This window comes from Callithrix jacchus, chromosome 5 (assembly GCF_049354715.1).
Source record: "Callithrix jacchus isolate 240 chromosome 5, calJac240_pri, whole genome shotgun sequence".
NCBI classification, from domain to species: Eukaryota; Metazoa; Chordata; class Mammalia; order Primates; family Cebidae; genus Callithrix; species Callithrix jacchus.
In genome coordinates this window covers 93,612,273-93,631,984 of record NC_133506.1, presented here as the reverse complement: position 1 = coordinate 93,631,984, position 19,712 = coordinate 93,612,273, and the positions used below count along the sequence as shown (strand labels likewise).

The following is a 19,712-nucleotide window of genomic DNA, read 5'->3' as shown; positions in this document are numbered from 1 at the left end:
TATTTTTATAGAAATTGTGTTGAATCTGTGAATCAATTTTGGAAATACTGCTTTGTTAACAATATTAAGTGTTCCATCAGTGGAATACTTGTGCCCATTTTTGAATGGGCTTGTTTTTTCTTGTAAATAGGATGTCTTTCCTGTTGTCTCTACTTTCTTTCAACAATGTGTGGTAGTTTTCAGTGGACAAGTCTTGCATTTCTTTTGTCAAATAAATTCCTAAGTATTTTAATTGTATTTGATGCTTTAAAAAATAAAATTTTCTTAACTTAATTCTCAAATTGTCTGCTAGTGTAGAGAAAGACAGTGAATTATTTTGTCTTGTATCCTGCATCCTTGCTGAGCCTGTTTATTATCTATTAACGAATTTTTTTAAACTTTATTTTTATTATTTTTTAATTTATTTATTTATTTTGAGATGGAGTCTTGCTCTGTTGTCCAGGTTGGAGTACAGTGGTGCAGTGTCAGCTTACTGCAGTCTCCACTTCCTGGGTTCAAGCAATTCTCCTGCCTCAGCATCCCAAGTAGGTGGAACTATAGGCACCCGCCACCATGCCTGGCAGATTTTTTTTTTTAATTGCATTTTAGGTTTTGGGGTACATGTGCAGAACATGCAAGATAGTTGCATAGGTACACACGTGACAGTGTGATTTGCTGTCTTCCTCCCTTCACCCACATCTGGCATTTCTCCCAATGCTATCCCTCCCCAGCTCCCCCCAATAGACCCCAGTGTGTAGTGCTCCCTTCCCTGTGTCCATGTGTTCTTATTGTTCATCACCCACCTATGAGTGAGAATGTGTGGTGTATTTCATTTTCTGTTCTTGTGTCAGTTTGCTGAGAATGATGTTCTCCAGATTCATCCATGTCCCTACAAAAGACACAAACTCATCGTTTTTGATGGCTGCATAATATTCCCTGGTGTCTATGTGCCACATTTTCCCAGTCCAGTCTATCATCGATGGGCATTTGGGTTGGTTCCAGGTCTTTGCTATTGTAAACAGTGCTGCAATGAACATTCATGTGCATGAGTCCTTATAGTAGAACGATTTATAGTCCTTTGAATATATACCCAGTAATGGGATTGCTGGCTCAAATGGAATTTCTATTTCTAGGTCCTTGAGGAATCGCCACACTGTCTTCCACAATGGTTGAACTAATTTACACTCCCACCAGCAGTGTAAAAGTGTTCCTATTTCTCCATATCCTCTCCAGTATCTGTTGTCTTCAGATTTTTTAATGATCCTCATTCTAACTAGCGTGAGATGGTATCTCAATGTAGTTTTGATTTGCATTTCTCTGATGACGAGTGATGATGAACATTTTTACATATGTTTGTTGGCCTCATGTATGTCTTCTTTTGTAAAGTGTCTCTTCATATCTTTTGCCCATTTTTGAATGGGCTTGTTTTTTCTTGTAAATCTGTTTTAGTTCTTTGTAAATTCTGGATATCAACCCGTTGTCAGATGGGTAAACTGCAAAAATTTTTTTCCCATTCTGTTGATTGCCGATTCACTCTAGTGACTGTTTCTTTTGCGGTGCAGAAGCTGTGGAGTTTGATTAGGTCCCATTTGTCTATTTTGGCTTTTGTTGCCAATGTTTTTGGTGTTTTGTTCATGAAGTCCTTGCCTACTCCTATGTCCTGAATGGTTTTGCCTAGATTTTCTTCTAGGGTTTTTATGGTGCCAGGTCTTATGTTTAAGTCTTTAATCCATCTGGAGTTAATTTTAGTGTAAGGTGTCAGGAAGGGGTCCAGTTTCTGCTTTCTGCACATGGCTAGCCAGTTTTCCCAACACCATTTATTAAACAGGGAATCCTTTCCCCATTGCTTGTTTTTGTCGGGTTTACCAAAGATTGTATGGTTGTAGATATGTTGTGTTGCCTCCGATGCCTCTGTTCTGTTCCATTGGTCTATATGTCTGTTTTGGTACCAGTACCATGCTGTTTTGATTACTGTAGCCTTGTAGTATAGTTTGAAGTCCGGTAGCGTGATGCCTCCCACTGTGTTCTTTTTGCTTAGAATTGACTTGGCTATGCGGGCTCTCTTTTGGTTCCATATGAAGTTCAAGGTGGTTTTTTTCCAGTTTTGTGAAGAAAGTCCATGGTAGCTTGATGGGAATAGTGTTGATTTTGTAAATTACTTTGGGCAGTATGACCATTTTCACGATACTGATTCTTCCTAACCATGAACATGGAATGTTTCTCCATCTGTTTGTGTCCTCTCTTATTTCGTTGAGCAGTGGTTTGTAGTTCTCCTTGAAGAGGTTCCTTACGTTCCTTGTTAGTTGTATTCCTAGGTATTTTATTCTTTTTGTAGCAGTTGTGAATGGCAGTTTGTTCTTGATTTGGCTCTCTTTAAGTCTGTTATTGGTGTATAGGAATGCTTGTGATTTTTGCACATTGATTTTATATCCTGAGACTTTGCTGAAGTTGCTTATCAGTTTCAGGAGTTTTTGGGCTGAGACGATGGGGTCTTCTAGATATACTATCATGTCGTCTGCAAATAGAGACAGTTTGACTTCCTCCTTTCCTATTTGAATACCCTTTATTTCTTTTTCTTGCCTGATTGCTCTGGCTAGAGCTTCCAGTACTATATTGAATAGGAGTGGTGAGAGTGGGCATCCTTGTCTAGTGCCAGATTTCAAAGGGAATGCTTCCAGTTTTTGCCCATTCAGTATGATATTGGCTGTTGGTTTGTCGTAAGTAGCTTTTATTACTTTGAGATACGTTCCATCAATACCGAGTTTACTGAGGGTTTTTAGCATAAAGGGCTGTTGAATTTTGTCAAAGGCCTTTTCTGCATCAGTTGAGATAATCATCTGGTTTTTATTTCTGGTTCTGTTTATGTGGTGAATTATGTTTATAGACTTGCGTATGTTGAACCAGCCTTGCATCCCTGGGATAAATCCTACTTGATCATGGTGGATAAGCTTTTTGAAGTGCTGTTGCAATGGGCTTGCCAGTATTTTATTGAAGATTTTTGCGTCTGTGTTCATCATGGATATTGGCCTGAAGTTTTCTTTTCTTGTTAAGTCTCTGCCAGGTTTTGTATCAGGATGATGTTGGTCTCATAAAATGATTTGGGAAGGGTTCCCTGTTTTTGGATTATTTGGAATAGTTTTAGAAGGAATGGCAGCAGTTCCTCTTTGTGTGAACCCATCTGGACCTGGACTTTTTTGTGTGTGGTAGGCTCTTAATTGCTACCTCGACTTCAGACCTTGTTATTGGTCTGTTCATAGTTTCGGCTTCCTCCTGGTTTAGGCTTGGGAGGACATAAGTGTCCAGGAATTTATTCATTTCTTCCAGGTTTACTAGTTTATGTACATAGAGTCGTTTGTAATATTCTCTGATGATGGTTTGAATTTCTGTGGAATCTGTGGTGATTTCCCCTTTATCATTTTTTATTGCATCTATTTGGTTATTCTCGCTTTTCTTTTTTATCAATCTGGCTAGTGGTCTGTCTATTTTGTTGATCTTTTCAAAAAACCAGCTCTTGGATTTATTGATTTTTTTGAAGGGTTTTTCATGTCTCCCTCTCCTTCAGTTCTGCTCTGATCTTAGTTATTTCTTGTCTTCTGCTAGGTTTTGAGTTTTTTTGATCTTGCTCCTTCAGCTCTTTCAGTTTTGACGTTAGGGTGTCAATTTTGGATCTCTTCACTCTTCTCATGTGGGCACTTATAGCTATATATTTTCCTCTAGAGGCTGCTTTAAATGTGCCCTGGAGATTCTGGTATGTTGTGTCTTCGTTCTCATTGGTTTCGAATAACTTCTTTTTTCTGCCTTCATTTCATTGTTTATCCAGTCAACATTCAAGAGCCAGTTGTTCAGTTTCCATAAAGCTGTGCGGTTCTGAGTTCGTTTCTGAATTCTGAGTTCTACCTTGGTTGCACTATGGTCTGAGAGACTGTTTGTTATGATTTCAGTTGTTTTGCATTTGCTGAGGAGTGCTTTACTTCCAATTATGTGGTCAATTTTAGAGTAGGTGTGATGTGGTGCTGAGAAGAATGTATATTCTGTGGATTTGGGGTGGAGAGTTCTGTAAATGTCTATCAGGTTTCTTGTTCCAGGTCTGAGTTCAAGTCCTGGATATCCTTGTTAATTTTCTGTCTGGTTGATCTGTCTAGTGTTGACAGTGGAGTGTTAAAAGTCTCCCACTATTATTGTGTGGGAGTCTAAGTCTCTGTGTAAGTCATTAAGAACTTGCCTTATATATCTGGGTGCTCCTGTATTGGGTCCATATATATTTAGGATCATTAGCTCTTCTTGTTGTATCGATCCTTTGACCATTATGTGATATCCTTCTTTGTCTCTTGATCTTTGTTGCTTTTAAGTCTATTTTATTAGAGACGAGAATTGCAACTCCTGCTTTTTTTTGCTCTCCATTTGCTTGGTAAATCTTCCTCCATCCCTTTATTTTGAGACTTTGTGTATCCTTGCATGTGAGATGGGTTTCCTGGATACAGCACACAGAGGGGTTTTGGCTTTTTATCCAATTTGCAGTCTGTGTCTTTTGATTGGTGCATTTAGCCCATTTATATTTAGGGTTAATATTGTTATGTGTGAATTTGATACTGCCATTTTGATGTTAGCTGACTGTTTTGCTCATTAGTTGATGCAGATTCTTCATTTTGTTGATGCTCTTTAGCATTTGGTATGTTTTTGGAGTGTCTGGTACTGGTTGTTCCTTTCTATGTGTAGTGCGTCTTTCAGGAGCTCTTGTAAAGCAGGCCTGGTGGTAACAAAAATCTCTGAATACTTGCTTGTTTGCAAAGGATCTTATTTTTCCTTCACTTATGAAGCTCAGTTTGGCTGGATATAAAATATTGGGTTGAAAGTTCTTTTCTTTAAGGATGTTGAATATTGGCCCCTACTCTCTTCTGTCTTGTAGGGATTCTGCCGAGAGATCTGCTGTGAGTCTGATGGGCTTCCCTTTGTGGGTGACCCCACCTTTCTTTCTGGCTGCCCTTAGCATTTTCTTTTTCATTTCAACCCTGGTGAATCTGACGATTATGTGCCTTGGGGTTGCTCTTCTTGCGGAATATCTTTGTGGTGTTCTCAGTATTTCCTGGACTTGAATATTGACCTGCCTTGCTAGGTTGGGGAAATTTTCCTGGATTATTCCCTGAAGAGTATTTTCCAGCTTGGATTCATTCTCTTCGTCACATTCAGGTACACTTATCAAACATAGATTAGTTCTCTTCACATAGTCCCACATTTCTTGGAGACTTTGTTCATTCCTTTTTGCGCTTTTTTCTCTAATCTTGCCTTCTCATTTTATTTCATTGAGTTGATCTTCGACTTCTGATATCCTTTCTTCTACTTGGTCAATTCGGCTGTTGAAACTTGTGCATGCTTCGCGAAGTTCTCGTGTTGTGTTTTTCAGCTCCTTCAATTCACTCATGTTCCTAAGTTGTCCATTCTTGTTATCATTTCCTCAAATCTTTTTTCAAGGTTCTTCGTTTTGTTGCATTGAGTTAGAATGTGTTCTTTTAGCTCACGGAAGTTTCTCATTACCCACCTTCTGAAGTCTGATTTTGTCATTTCATCACACTCATTCTCCGTCCAGCTTTGTTCCCTTGCTGGTGAGGAGTTGTGGTCCTTTGTAGGAGGCGAGGTGTTCTGGTTTCGGGTGTTTTCCTCCTTTTTGCACTGGTTTCTTTCCATCTTTGTGGATTTATCCACCTGTTGTCTGAGTAGTTGCTGATTTCCCAATTGGGTCTCTGAATGGACATCCAGATTGTTGATGATGAAGTATTTCTGTTTCTTAGTTTTCCTTCTAACAGTCTGGCTTCTCTGCTGTAGGACTACTGAAGTCCACTCCAGGCCCTGCTTGCCTGGGGTATACCTGTAGCAGCTGCAGAACTGTGAGGGTTGCTACCCGTTTCTTCTTCTGCTATCTTTGTCCCTGAATGATGCCCGCCAAATGCCAGTCTGATCAGTCCTTTGTGAGGTGACTCTTTGGATACACGGGGGTCAGGGAGCTGCTTGAGGTGACTGTCTGTACTTTATACTTGAGGAGACAGTCTGTACTTTATAGGAGCTCAAGTGCTGAGCTGTGAGCTCCATTGTTCATTCAGGGCTGCTAGGCAGGTACGTTTAAGTCTGCTGCAGCAGAACTCATAAAGCCTCTTTTTTTTCCTCAGGTGCTCTGTCCCAGGGAGTTAGGGCTTTATTTATGAGTATCCGTTGCACTGTCCTGCCCAGCAATGAGGCAGTCTAATCACTGCTTGCCTGTAGTGCCTATGCTGAGCTGCCATGGGCTCCGCCCTGCTGCCGTGGGCTCTGCCCTTTTGCTGTGGGCTCCGCCCTGCTGCTGTGTGTAATTCCCTTTAGTCTTGTTTATATGGGTGTGGTTCGAGCTGCTGTAGTGATGATGGCCCGCCTCTGTAGTGGCGGACTCTCTCTGTTATGGCAGGTTGCCTCGGCAACAGCAGGCTGCGTCAGCAATGCAGTGTACCTCCATAGGGGTCGAGTGCCTCGGTGATGGCGGATGCCTCTCCCCCTTTGAGCTGCACCGTCCTGGGTTCAGCTGTGCTTGCCATGCAACTCTCAACCTTGAGCGTTTCCAGTTGCTGTTTTTGTTTTTGTGGGGGTGGGACCCACCGAGCCTGATCATCTGGCTCCCTGCCTCAGAGCTCCCTTTTTTTTTTTTTAAGTTGAATGGTTGACTCTCTCCCAGGTGTTCCAGTTGCCTGCTGAAAGGGCGCTGGGATCTGTGTGATTTTCCGTGCAGTGACCCACTGTGCTGGCTGGAATCACGTTGCTGCCCGGGAATCTCCTGGCCTGGCTTTCTGTTTAAGTTTCATTTAATCAGATGAATGTGCTAATCTGCCTTCCGAAATCTCCAATTGCCAGTTTAACAGGGCAACCAAACCAGTGTACGTTGTACGGAGTGCTGCTGCGCCACGGCCCCGGCCCAAACAGCTGCGCCGGCCCAAACAGCCTGGCGGCCTGTGCGGCTCCTACACCTGGGAATCTCCTGGTCTGTGGGCAATAAAGATCCGTCTAGAAATGCGGCGTCCACTCACCATCTGCGGATTCACTGGGAGCTGCAATCCTGAGTTGGTCCTACGGCTCCATCTTCTCCAATTCTCCTCTGATTTTTGTATTTTTAGTAGAGACGGGGTTTCACTGTGTTGGCCAGGCTGGTCTCAAACTCCTGACCTTGTGATGCACTAACTTGGCCTCCCAAAACGCTGGGATTACAGGCGTGAGCCAGCCACTGTGCCTGGCCTAAAAATTTATTTTTTAAAAGAGGTTTATTTAACTCACAGTTCTGCAGGCTGAGTTCAAGGGCAGGGCCCTACCTTCTGGCAATAGCATTCTTGCTTATTTTTATTGTTTTTCTAGCTCTTGAATCTATGCATATTAGGTCACATAGTTCCTTTTTGCCCTAATTAATTCATTTTAAGGTTATATATTTTCTTTTCACTACTGGTTTGGCCAGACATTTTGATTTGAAGTACCGCAATTGTAATTTGTTTAGCATTAATTTTCTTTTTAATCCAACAATATTTTATAATTTCCAAATGTTTGGTGGGTTATATTTTTGTTAATAGTTTAATTGCATTGAAATTGGTATGACTTTTCTTATGGAGCTCACAGATAATCTTTTATGTTAAAATTCTGCAGGCTGGGCATGGTAGCTCATGCCTGTAATCCCATCACTTTGGGAGGCTGAGGCGGGCAGATCACCTGAGGTCAGGAATTGGAGACCAGACTGGCCAACATGGCAAAACCCCATCTCTACTAAAAATGCAAAAACTAGCCAGGCATAGTGGCGGGAGCCTGTAATCCCAGCTACTCTGGAGGCTGATGCAGGAGAATCACTTGAACCCAGAGGCAGAGGTTGCAGTGAGTTGAGATCGCGCCATTGCACTCTAGCTTGGGCAAGGAGAGTGAAACTCTGTCTCAAAAAAATAAGATTCTACTTCACAAGCAGCAAGATGGGAATGTTTTATGACAAAAGTCATAAACCAGTTGGGGCTACAGAATGTTGTTTATTTTTAGGCAGTAGACAGAAAAACTTCCATGCAAGGTAAGATTAACACTTTTGCTGATGGACTAAATAGTGAGTTTTGTGCTATTGTATCCTGTTCAGAGGTGTTCTTAAATGTCTTTGCAGCCACAAATAAGAAGAGTAATTCGCCCAAGCCAGCTCGGTCCAGTGTAGCAGGTAGTCTATCACTTCGAAGAGCAGTAGACCCTGGGGAAAGTAGTCGTTCAAAGGGAGACTGTCAGCCACTGCCTGAAGGTAAATTTGAGGGATTCAGAATGTACTTTCAGTGGGGTAGATATCTGTTACCTGAAATTTATGTTATCATGAAGCTTTAGACTGTGAAGGGTACCAAAAATGCTAAAGTTGGATTTGAAAGTTTCTTTTTTTGAAACAGGGTCTCACTTTGTCACCCAGGCTGGAGTATAGTGGTGTGATCTCAGCTCACCACAGCCTCAACCTTTCAGGTTCAAGTGATCCTCCTGCCTCAGTCCCACCAAGTAACTGGGACTACAGGTGTGCACCACTAAGCCTGGCTAATCTTTGTAGTTTTTGTAGAGACAGGTTGCCCAAGCTGATCTGAAACTCCTGAGCTCAAGCAATCCACCTACCTCAACCTCCCAAAGTGCTAGGATTACAAGAATGCGCCACCACACCTGGCCCGAAAGTTTCTTGATCTCACAACAGAACAGACCCTTAACAAAATACAGCCATTAGACTATATTCTAAACTTCTTAATTTTATTTTATTTATTTTTTATTGTTTTCCTGAGACAGGGTCTTGCTCTGTTATCAGGGCTGGGGATGCAGTGGTGCAATAATCATACAGCTCACTGCAGCCTTAACCTCCCAGGCTCAAGTGATCCTTCCACGTTAGTCTCCCAAATAGCTGGGACCACAGACACATGCAGCCATGCCTGGCTCTTTTTTTATGTTTTATTTTTGGCAGAGACAGGGTTTTGCTACATTGCCTAGGCTGGTCTTGAACTTCTGGGTTCAAACAATCTTCCTGCCTCAGCCTCACAAAGTGTGAAATTACAGGTGTGAGCCACAGCCTTTGGACTCCTTAATTTTAAATGCTTGGCATCAAAAAAGTTGGGATATATTTCAAAATTATTTTAGAAGTTTTTATATAGTTTTAAAATTATGTATAAAGTGAAGTTTTCTAATACAACTTAGAGAGACCTTTCATGTTTATTTGCCTTCTTGCTGATTGTCCCTCTTTTTTTTTTTTGAGACACAGTCTTGCTCTGTTGTCCAGGTTGGAGTGCAGTGGCACAGTCTTGGCTCATTGCAACCTCCACCTCCCAGATTCAAGCGATCCTCATGTCTCAGCCTCCTGAGTAGCTGGGTTACAGGTGTACACCACCATGCCCAGCTAATTTTTATATTCTCTCTCTCTTTTTTGAAGGCTCCCCAGGAAGCTCTCAGTCTGGGAGCAGGCACAGTTCTCCCCGAGCCTTGATACATGGCAGTGTCAGTGATATTCTGCCAAAAACTGAAGATCGGCAGTGTAAAGCTTTGGATTCAGATGCTGTTGTGGTTGCAGTTTTCAGTGGTTTACCTGCTGTTGAGAAAAGGAGGAAAATGGTCACCTTGGGGTAAATTAAGTTTTGTATATATAATGGTATAATAGTTAATAGCTTTGTTTGGAACTTTAAGAATGCATCATGATGAACAAATTAATTTCTACCTTGTTAATTTTTTAGTGGACAAAAAATACATTTATTGCACTAAATTTTACCTTTTTTTTTCTGAGACCGAGTCTCGCTCTGTCACCCAACCTGGAGTGCAGTGACACAATCTCAGCTCACTGCAACCTCTGCCTCCTGTGTTTAAGCAGTTCTCCTGCCTCAGCTGGGATTACAGATGCCTGCCAGCACACCCTGCTAATTTTTGTATTTTTGTAGAGACAGGGTTTCACCATGTTGGCCAGGCTGGTCTTGAACTCCTGAGACATGAAGTGGTATGCCCACCTTGGCCTCCCAAAGTGCTGGGATTACAGGCGTGAGCCACTGCGCCTGGCCTAAACTTCAACTTTTTAAAGTATCAGAGATTTTACTTATTTTTTTTTTTAACAGGATGAGATAGTACCAGAAGTTTAGTTTAAATAAGTTGGAGCTTATTTTCACAATGATATGTAACCTTATCTGAACTCTACCTTGTAAATTTGTGTGTGTGTGTGTGTGTGTGTGTGTGTGTCAGCTTTTTTTTTTTTTTGCAGTCCTACACTTGTCAAAGATGTGTTAGGCTATATTACCTGTCACAGGCCTTCATATATATTTCCTATGAAACAAAGCACTTATAGCAATTTTACCACTGCTCTTCTGATTTTATCTCACCACCTCTCCTCTTATCAAAGTATCCTCAAAACTTATAGTTGGAATTTCCCAAAAGGATATATGGTAGTTGACTCCTTTATCTCTCCCCTAGGAAACATAAACTCAAATTCCAGGCATGGCAATTAAACTTCCATCTATTCAAAAGATAGAGTAATTGTGGAATATATTGCCTATGAATGTGGTAGATGAGCCATTAATATACATCTGTTGATCCATTTTATGGATATTAAACCTATTTCTAAATTTAAACAATGAAGTAGTTCTATTTTAGAGATTCTAAAAATAATTTAACTAAATTGGAGAAAGATGAACACCCTTTAAGTTTAATTTTATATAGTCAAGGTCTGGCTTATTACCAAAACTACAAGATCAGTTGGTGGCTTAGCTCTCCCTTGTAGCTTAAGTCTCAGCAGTAGAAAGGTGTTAAAATCACTGGAGATTATCTTGTCTTCTCTATTACATAGCCTGATGTTATATACATTCCTTCAAATTAAAGATGCAGCTAGCTCTTACATTTTATTTGCTATGGAGATCTTTTTATCTGCCTTTAGTCATCAAATTTATACATGAATGTAGGTTTTTTCCCCCTAGAATGTAAAATCCTGTACAAACGTCTGCAGCTCTTAGCCATGATCCTCATTTTACAGTTGATTGTATCTGCCAGCCTGGTTCATGTAGATGCTGTCCAGCTCATGTCTTTTTTCCCTGCCTTATCTAAAGTCATGCAAGCAAAAAGTTTAAATACTAATGAAAGGCTGGGTACAGTGGCTCACACCTGTAATCCCAGCACTTTCAGAGGCTGAGGCGAGAGGATTGCTTGAGCTCAGGAGTTCCAAGATCATCCTGGGCAACATAGCAAGACCTTGCCACAATCTGTTTATTTTTTAAATAAAAAATAAATATTAAATACTAATGTTAAGTGTTTCAAACTGAAAGAAAAAAAGAATAAGTGAAAAATTTCTCATCCTTATCTCCCACAACCTAGTTGTCCATACATGTTCGTGCTGTTCTTAAGTTTTCATATATGCTGTGTCTTCTCAGTTTTTGTGTATGTTTAAGGAACTGTGACTCTGTAGCTTTTTTATTACAAGGTGTACTTTGTTTTCTCATTCAATAATATATCGCAGGCCAGATGCAGTGGCTCACACCTGTAACCCCAGCACTGTGGGAAGCCGAGGTGGGCAGATCACTTGAGTTCAGGAGGTCAAGATCAGCCTGACCATCATGGTGAAACACCATCTCTACTAAAAACAAAACACAAAAATTAGCCAGGCATCGTGGTGGATATCTGTAATCTCAGCTACTTGGGAGGCTGAGGCAGGAGAATCGCTTGAGCCCAAGAGGCGGAGGTTGCAGTGAGCTGAGACTGCAGCATTGCACTCTAGCCTGGGTGATTGAGTGAACCTCTATCTCAAAAAATAATAATAATATATCTCAAAAGTCTTTTCTTATTAGAACATATTATTTAAAACTTCTATTGATAAGATTAGGGGAGAAATTCAATATCAGAGCCAAAATACTAACATTGATAGAATCTACCATTTTATAACTTTTTTTTGAGATGGAGTCTCACTCTGTTGCCCAGGCTGGAGTGCAGTGACGGAATCTCAGCTCACTGCAACCTCTGCCTCCCAGGTTCAAGCAATTCTCTGCCTTAGCCTCCCAAGTAGCTGGAATTACAAGTGCCCACCACCATGCCCGGCTAATTTTTGTGTTTTTAGTAGAGACATGAGTTTACCATCTTGGCCAGGCTAGTCTTGAACTCCTGACCTCAGGTGATCTGCCCTCCTCGGCCTCCTAAAGTGCTAGGACTACAGATGTGAGCCACTATGCCCAGCCCTTAGTGAAATATTTTAAGATAAAATTTGAAATGTAGTGTTAAACACAAGAGCATGTACCCTACTTAGTTTGGTGCTCAGTTCAAAAAGAAAATGTAGATTATTTTCTGAGCACAGTGGCTCACGCCTGTAATCCCAACACTTCGGGAGGCCCAGACAGGCAGATCGCAAGGTCAGGAGTTTGAGACCAGTCTGGCCAACATAGTGAAACCCCATCTCTACTAAAAATATAAAAAATTAGCTGGGTATGGTGGTGTGTGCCTATAATCCCAGCTACTCAAGAGGCTGAGGCAGAATCGCATGAACCTGGGAGGCGGAGGTTAGGGTGAGCCAAGATCATGCCATTGCAATCCAGCCTGGGTGACAGTGCCAGACTCCATCTCAAAAAAAAAAAAGAAAAAGAAAACATACATGATTTTGTCACTTACTACTTACATAAAAATATCAAGTTGTTTTCTTCTTTGAGGGCTAATGCTAAAGGAGGTCATCTGGAAGGACTGCAGATGACTGATTTGGAAAATAATTCTGAAACTGGAGAGTTACAGCCTGTACTACCTGAGGGAGCTTCAGCTGCCCCTGAAGAAGGTAAGGAATGATAACCTTATAAATAAGCAGGAAGGGAGAATTCTGTCCCTTTTTTGGTAGTAGGTGGTGGTAGTGATAGGGAGGGGTGGTTTCATGGAAATGTTACAGAGATCTGCTATTTGATGTACTTGATCTGAATACAGCATTCCTTGTGCCACTGAATTTGATTAGCTAAGATATTAAATTCAGAGGAAGGTGAAATGGCTAAGTTTATAAAAAAGGAAATGCCTTACTAGAAAGGGAGAAAAAAAATCTGCATATAGTTCATCTGTTCAGTCAATAAATGTGTTAAGGCACCTACATACCAGGCATCAAAATTTTGCTGTATTTATTTATTTATTTTTTCAAAAGACATGGTTTCACCGTGTTGGTCAGGCTGGTCTTGAACTCCCGACCTCAGGTGATCCTCCCGCCTTGGCCTCCAAAGTGCTTGGATTACAGGCGTGAGCCACCACACCTGGCCTGCTGTATTTATTAATACAAAGTTGAATTCGATATGTTCACAGTCTAATGGGGAAGATGTGCCCCAAAGCAACTAATAGAATAATGTTAAGTATCTTTTTAAGTCAGTCTTAATTAGTGTCTGTAGATAGCTTTTTTTAAAGAAGCATTCCAAGCTTTAACCATTTTTAAGTCCCTTATGATGACTGACCTCAGCTTGTTCTCAATTACACTTTCTAGTGTTTCTTCTGTGTGTTCTTCCAAGTTCATTATTGTTTATCTAAAAGCATAGAAGACATTATGCAATTTGGGGCAACAGAGGTGCTTGGAACAAGGCTATGTGTATTGCCCTTGCTGTGTCCTTTCTAAGTTTGGCAGAAAAGAATGTCAACTCTCTTAATGATGTTTGGCCTTGTAATTTTTTTATTTCTTAGCGAAATTCTACCACCTTCCACCTCTGCACTCATTTGAATTTCAATGATTGATGAATTGTAGCTCAAAGCATACATTCAGGTGCCAGCATCTACTTGGCTGCCCTAAGAGGGGGTGTGTGGGTGGTGGCATTTTCAGGTTTCTCAGTTAAAGAACACCAAACATTTTGGTCTTCTTAGTTGGCGCTCCTGTGTGGGCAGCATTATTTCAGTAGAAGAGATTAAATAGAAAAGATTTTTTAAATAATGTGTTTATTGTTAAAACATCAAGAAAGAAATATGATTGATGATCTATAAAAGAAAGGGCCTATGGGAAAAAGTTACTTTCTGTGTGTCTCCATATATATTAGAGTCTAGTAGCTTAAATTACTACAGAATATGCTAGAATTACAAGCTCAATTTTTTTTTCTGCCAAGCACAGTGGCTCATACCTGTAATCCCAGGACTTTGGGAGGCCAAGGCAGGTGGATCACTTGAGGTCAGGAGTTTGAGACCAGCCTGACAAATATAATGACACCCATCTTTACTAAATATGGTGTGGTGGTAGACACCTATAATCCCAGCTACTCAGGAGGCTGAGGCAGGAGAATTGCTTGAACCCAGAAGGTGGAGATTGCAGTGAGCCAAAATTGTGCCACTGCACTCTAGCCTGGACGGCAGAGTGAGACTTCATCTCAGATGATAAATAACAAGCTTGTTCTTTTCATGCAACATTTATTAAATGTCTAATTTACCAGATGTTAGAGTCGATGCCAGTGATAAAATTCCTGAATGTACTGTTTAGTTCAGAGTTTCTCCACCTTAGCACCATTGTCATTTAGGCCACATAATTCTTTATTGTACAGGGGCTGTTCTCAGCATTGTAGAATGTTTAGCAGCATCCTCAGCTTTTAACCACTATTTACCAGTGGTGGTACAACAACCAAAAATGTCTGTAGACGTTGCCAAATGTTTCCTGGAAGGCCAAATTATCCCCAGTCAAGAACCAGTAGTTGAACTAAATAATTCTCAACCAGAGGTGACCACTCCTTGAGAATCACTTGCCAGAGTGGGCCACAGTTACTAATAGAAACAAGTTGTAACTCTCAGGTGTGTTAGGTATGTGTGGTGGTAGTGGTAGTGGTAGGAGGGTGGCAGGGAGAGCAGGTGAAAACCAATGGTTAGGTGTTGGGGAGACTAATAACCAGTTATTATACAGAACAATGAGTGCTGTGATAAGGTGTATAGGCAGCTCAAATACGAGATATATAATAAAAATAATAGATAATTCTAAGTTCTTACTATGTTAAAAAGACTACCAGTATTGTGTTATTCTCAAAATAACTCTACATGTTAGTTACTTTTGTTAACCCAGTTTTAAAGGTAAGTAAGCTGAGGCCTAGAGATGTAATTTACGTTACCTAAAGTCACAGGGTTAGAAATTGGAAGGTCGGGCGCGGTTACTCACACCTGCAATCCCAGCATTTCGGGGAGGCCAAGGCAGGCAGATCACCTGAGATTAGGAGTTTGAGACCGGCCTGGCCAAACCCCATCTCTACTAAAAATAGAAAAATCAGCCGGGCCTGGTGGCATGCTCCTATAATCCCAGCTACTCAAGAGGCTGAGGCAGCACAATCACGAACCCAGGAGGTGGAGGTTGCATTGAGCCAAGATTGTACCATTGCAGTTCAGCCTGGGTGACAGAGTAAGACTCCATCTCAGGAAAAAAAAGAAATTGGAAGAGCTAGAATTTGAACCTAGAGCCAGTGCTCTTAACTGTTGCCTCTCTGCTAACCTAGTCCCTAGTCCACCCTTGGAAAGATCATCCTAAGGGATGAGTAGGAGCTAGCCAGGTGAATACTGGTAAAAGAGAAGCCAGAATGGAGACAGACAGAGGTTAGCTCATGAAGAGTACGTGGTATGTCCCAGCTAGAATTTGAACTTTGTCATTTGAATAGGATCTAAGAAGTGACGCTTTAAAATTTCTACTCCAGCTGCATTGTGGAGAATGGATTTGGGGGTGGGAATGGAGTATGTGGACCTAGGGGCAGGAAAATTGGTAAGAAGCATGTTAATTTAAGTACAATGATTTGGACTTTTTTTTTTTATAGAGACTTGGTCTTGCTGTGTTGCTCAGACTGGTCTTAAACTCCTGGACTCACATGATCCTTCTGCCTCAGCTTCCCAAAGTGCTGAGTTACAGGCATGAGCCACCACATCCAGCCAATTTGAATTTAATTTCAACCTCCAGTTTATCAATTTACATTATTTCAGAACTAACTTTTTTATGTAAAATACTTGGTCAGCACAGAAAACACTGGAACTTTTTGACAGTAGTTTCATTTCTTGTTTAAAGCTAATTGACAGCTTATCCTAAACTGAAGAAAGGCATTTTGCTTGGCCATAGTAAGATCCACTGTACATTTTACAAGTCTTTCAAAGAATGGAATTACTCATGTGGGATTTAGAGTTAAGTGGTCAGTGTTATTCAGTAACACATTTTATCTTTATATATGGGGTGTTGTGCTATAAAGCACCTAGAACTCGATAAGAAAATTTGCTGTGAATGTGTAAATCAGCAGTGACCGGAAGTACACTCTTGTAATTTGTTGTTACCTCCAAGTCCCAGGATAGACTGTGAGAAGGAGATTAGTTGATGAGGCTGAGAGAAGGTAGTACAGGAGACAAAGGAAGCCCTCTGCGTCTTGCAGTCAGCTTTGTTTCTCGAGGAGAATGTGGTCTTGCTCACTGCTGCCAGTATTATTCTATCATCAGCAAGAGCAAGTTCTCAGGAAACACTTACATACCTGTAAGCCTTAGTAGACAGTTGAATGGATTTGTCTTGTATCTATGCTTAGGAAAAACAAGACACTTTATTTGAGCCAAACACAAAAAGAAGACATTCTGTGTCAAATCACTGTGGGGTTCTCCCTCTTTCTCAAAGAGAGGGCTGTCTGAAGAACCTTAAATAAGATAAGGCATTCTTTGCGGTACTGGCTGGGAATTTGGGACTACTAAAGTGTCTCTTAATTGCTCTTAAGCATCAGTTTAAAAATAACTTTTTTCTTAAGACATGATAGTCATAAGTAGGCCTTTTCCTTTTTGCTGGAACCATATGGGACAACCTTTGGTTGCATTAGTCTTTGGTTTAATGACCTGATGTTGAAAAGGTTGACTTATTTTTTCTTTCACTTGATAACCTGCAGAACTGTAGGTAAGCCAGGTTATTTCTTGTTCTTTGTAAAACTGAAGGCTTTGCTCTCTGAGTTCTTGCTGAAGTAGCACAAACCCCCTTCAGTTAAATCAGGGGTACTCAAAACATCATCCAAGGAAGAGCCTTGGCACATCTGCCAAAATCCTTGCTGGCAGCCTCTTTAAGAGGAATACAGAGTTTGATGGTCTGCCATTGCTGATCATTTAGGGTAATGATTAAGATGTCTTCAACAAAATTTACCAAAAAATAACTGACTTGAACAAAAAGGAAAATTAACTCTTATATTAACAAGTCTCCTAATAATAAGAAGGTATACCTAACTGTGATAGAGCAGTTTCAGAATTAGAAAATTTAGCTGCTCAGTGTCATCAAGAGCTTGCCTTGTGTGTGTGTGTGTGTGTCATGGAGTTGGGGTGTTGTTTCATCTTTTGCCCTATCCTCACTTTCTCAGTGAGAGGCTTAGCTCTTCTCAGGGTGGTAAGATGGTTGCTGTAGTACAAGACATCAGAGTCAGAATAGCATTTTGGGAGTGGGAGAAGATTGTTTTATGTATCTGTAGCAACCAGGAAAACCTTTCTCAGGGCACCTCAACAACTTTCTCTATCTCATCAGCCACTGTCAAGGAAAATTGTCCAAGTTCAATATTTTGTTTTTGGAGATTGAGTCTTGCTCTGTCACACAGGCTGGAGTGCAGTGGCATGATTTCGGCTCACTACAACCTCAGTCTCCTGGATTCAAGTGATTCTCCTGCCTCAGCCTCCTGAGTACCTGGGATTACAGGTGCTTGCCACATGCCTGGCTAATTTTTGTATTTTTAGTAGAGACAGGGTTTCACCAGGCTGATCTCGAGCTCCTGAACTCAGGCGATGCACCCACCTCTGACTCTAAAAGTTCTGGGATTACAAGTGTGAGCCACTGTGCCTTGCCAGCCAAGTCCAGGTATTTGGTCTGCCTCCCCAACTCATTCCACATGGCTTAGTGGAAGAAGGAAAATACCTGAACAATATCACGGTCCTCTTCGAAAGGGAAAGGCAGATAACTTTTTAGTGACTAGAATACAAAGTGTCAACTATATCAGGTGGTGAATATATTTTTTAAGCATCTGAAATTTGACCAACATGATTCATGGGAGTTATAACTCAAGTTAGCATTACTGAGCACGTATGTAGGAGGTGCTCAAAAAATTTGGTAGATGGTTGGTAGATTAATATGATGCAGATTTCTTTTGCATTAACAATCTCTGAAGCTTCTTACAATTAATAATATCTTGTAATTGCTATCATTGACATCCTGCAACTTGTCTTTTTCTTTACATTCACAAAGGTAGGAAACTTCCAGATCTTAGTACTTGACCAGGTGTTTTCATGTAGGAATTTGTTCCTAGCATTTCTTGAGAAATGTATGTTTTTTTTCAATTCTGAGAAAAATTAGAATTAATTTTAACAACACAGAAACATCACTGTCAAGGAAAAAGAAGACTGATTTGAAGGAATCTAGTTAGGGCAAGCTGAACGTAAAAACTAGAAATACTGATTCCTGGAATCAAAGGTTAAAGTCAACAGGAGCTTCTTGGAAAGAAGTGATTGCAAATCAGTCCTCATGATAAATATTGCCATTTTATGTGTGTTCATGGCCCTGCCTGCTGCTACGTAAATATTAATGAGTTTACACACAGTATACTTAATAAAATTGAGTGGTGTTCCAAGAAGTAGATTTTGAAGCAAAATCCTTATATTGGCATTTTTGACGTGTGATTCTGCACAGTATTGTAAACTTTGCTGAGTCCTAAATGTTACATTATTCACATACTACCCAGTAATACCCACATGCAGTCTAGCATTTGAATATTCACTATAGGCCTCTGTTCTTATAAATACTAAATGAATGATTTTTTTAAAAGATAGACATGTAGGCTAGGTGCAGTGACTCACACCTATAATCCCAGCACTTTGGGAGGCCGAGGTGGGCAGATCACAAGGTCAGGAGTTGACCAGCCTGACCAGTCGCTACTAAAAATATTAAAAATACAAAAAAATTAGCCAGGCATGGTGGTGCATGCCTGTAATCCCAGCTACTTAGGAGGCTGAGGCAGGAGAATTGCTTGAACCCAGGAGGTGGAGGTTGCAGTCAGCCGAGATCATGCCACTGCACTCCAGTCTGGGTGACAGAGTGAGACTCCTTCTCAAAAACAAACAAACACATAGCATGTAATGAATAAAGAGTTTGAAAAATGTATTTAAATAATAACTTTTTTAAAAGAATAATTTTGATTTTGGGAATTCCAGAGAATTCCAGTTCATTGTTTTTGAATCCTGAAGATTGGTATTGTTGGGAATTAAGGAACACTGCAACACTACTACTAAGAAATGCATGGGGAGAAATGCCAGATGTGGGTGAAGGGGAGGAAAAGCAGCAAAACACACTGCCATGCGTGTACCTATGCAGCTGTCTTGCATGTTCTGCACATGTACCCCAAAACCTAAAATGCAATAAAAAAAATTAATTAAAATTAAAATTAAAAAAAAAAAAAGAAATCAAATTTATGCCTTGAAGTTCAGCTCAGTTTGGTTTTAGTGTTTTCAGCAACAGTTCCATGAAGGGCCACAAGGTGGAGGTGGTACTTCACAGAACTAGCTAGTTATGGTCTCTATAATCCTTAAAGTCTCTTTAATGGTCTCTGCTCTTTTTTATTTTTCCTCCTACCTCGTAAGATTGTTGTAAACTCTTCACTCTTTAGAACAGGCAAGCTTGGGGTTTTTTTTTGTTTGTTTGTTTGTTTGTTGTTTTTTCTTGCTGATGATGGAGACGATTTCTAAACATTTAAGGCAGAAATAATGCTAACCAAACTCTTCTTGGAAACAGAAAAGGAAGAATGCACCACTGAAGCCAT

At 40.6% G+C, this 19,712-nt stretch overlaps 1 protein-coding gene across 13 annotated transcripts in view; it reads left to right on the top strand.

Moving 5' to 3' along the window:
* Positions 1-19,712, top strand: part of TRIM37 (tripartite motif containing 37) — a 127,237-nt gene that overhangs the window by 100,156 nt on the left and 7,369 nt on the right. For 7 of the 13 annotated variants that reach the window (XM_035300658.3, XM_035300657.3, XM_017972476.4 and 4 more), the window contains 3 exons: positions 8,123-8,251; positions 9,404-9,593; positions 12,639-12,757. In XM_035300658.3, the coding sequence (XP_035156549.3) occupies positions 8,123-8,251; positions 9,404-9,593; positions 12,639-12,757 (438 nt within the window). The remainder of the gene's footprint in view (positions 1-8,122; positions 8,252-9,403; positions 9,594-12,638; positions 12,758-19,712) is intronic. The other 6 variants (XM_078373663.1, XM_078373662.1, XM_078373661.1 and 3 more) reach the window with 1 other exon arrangement.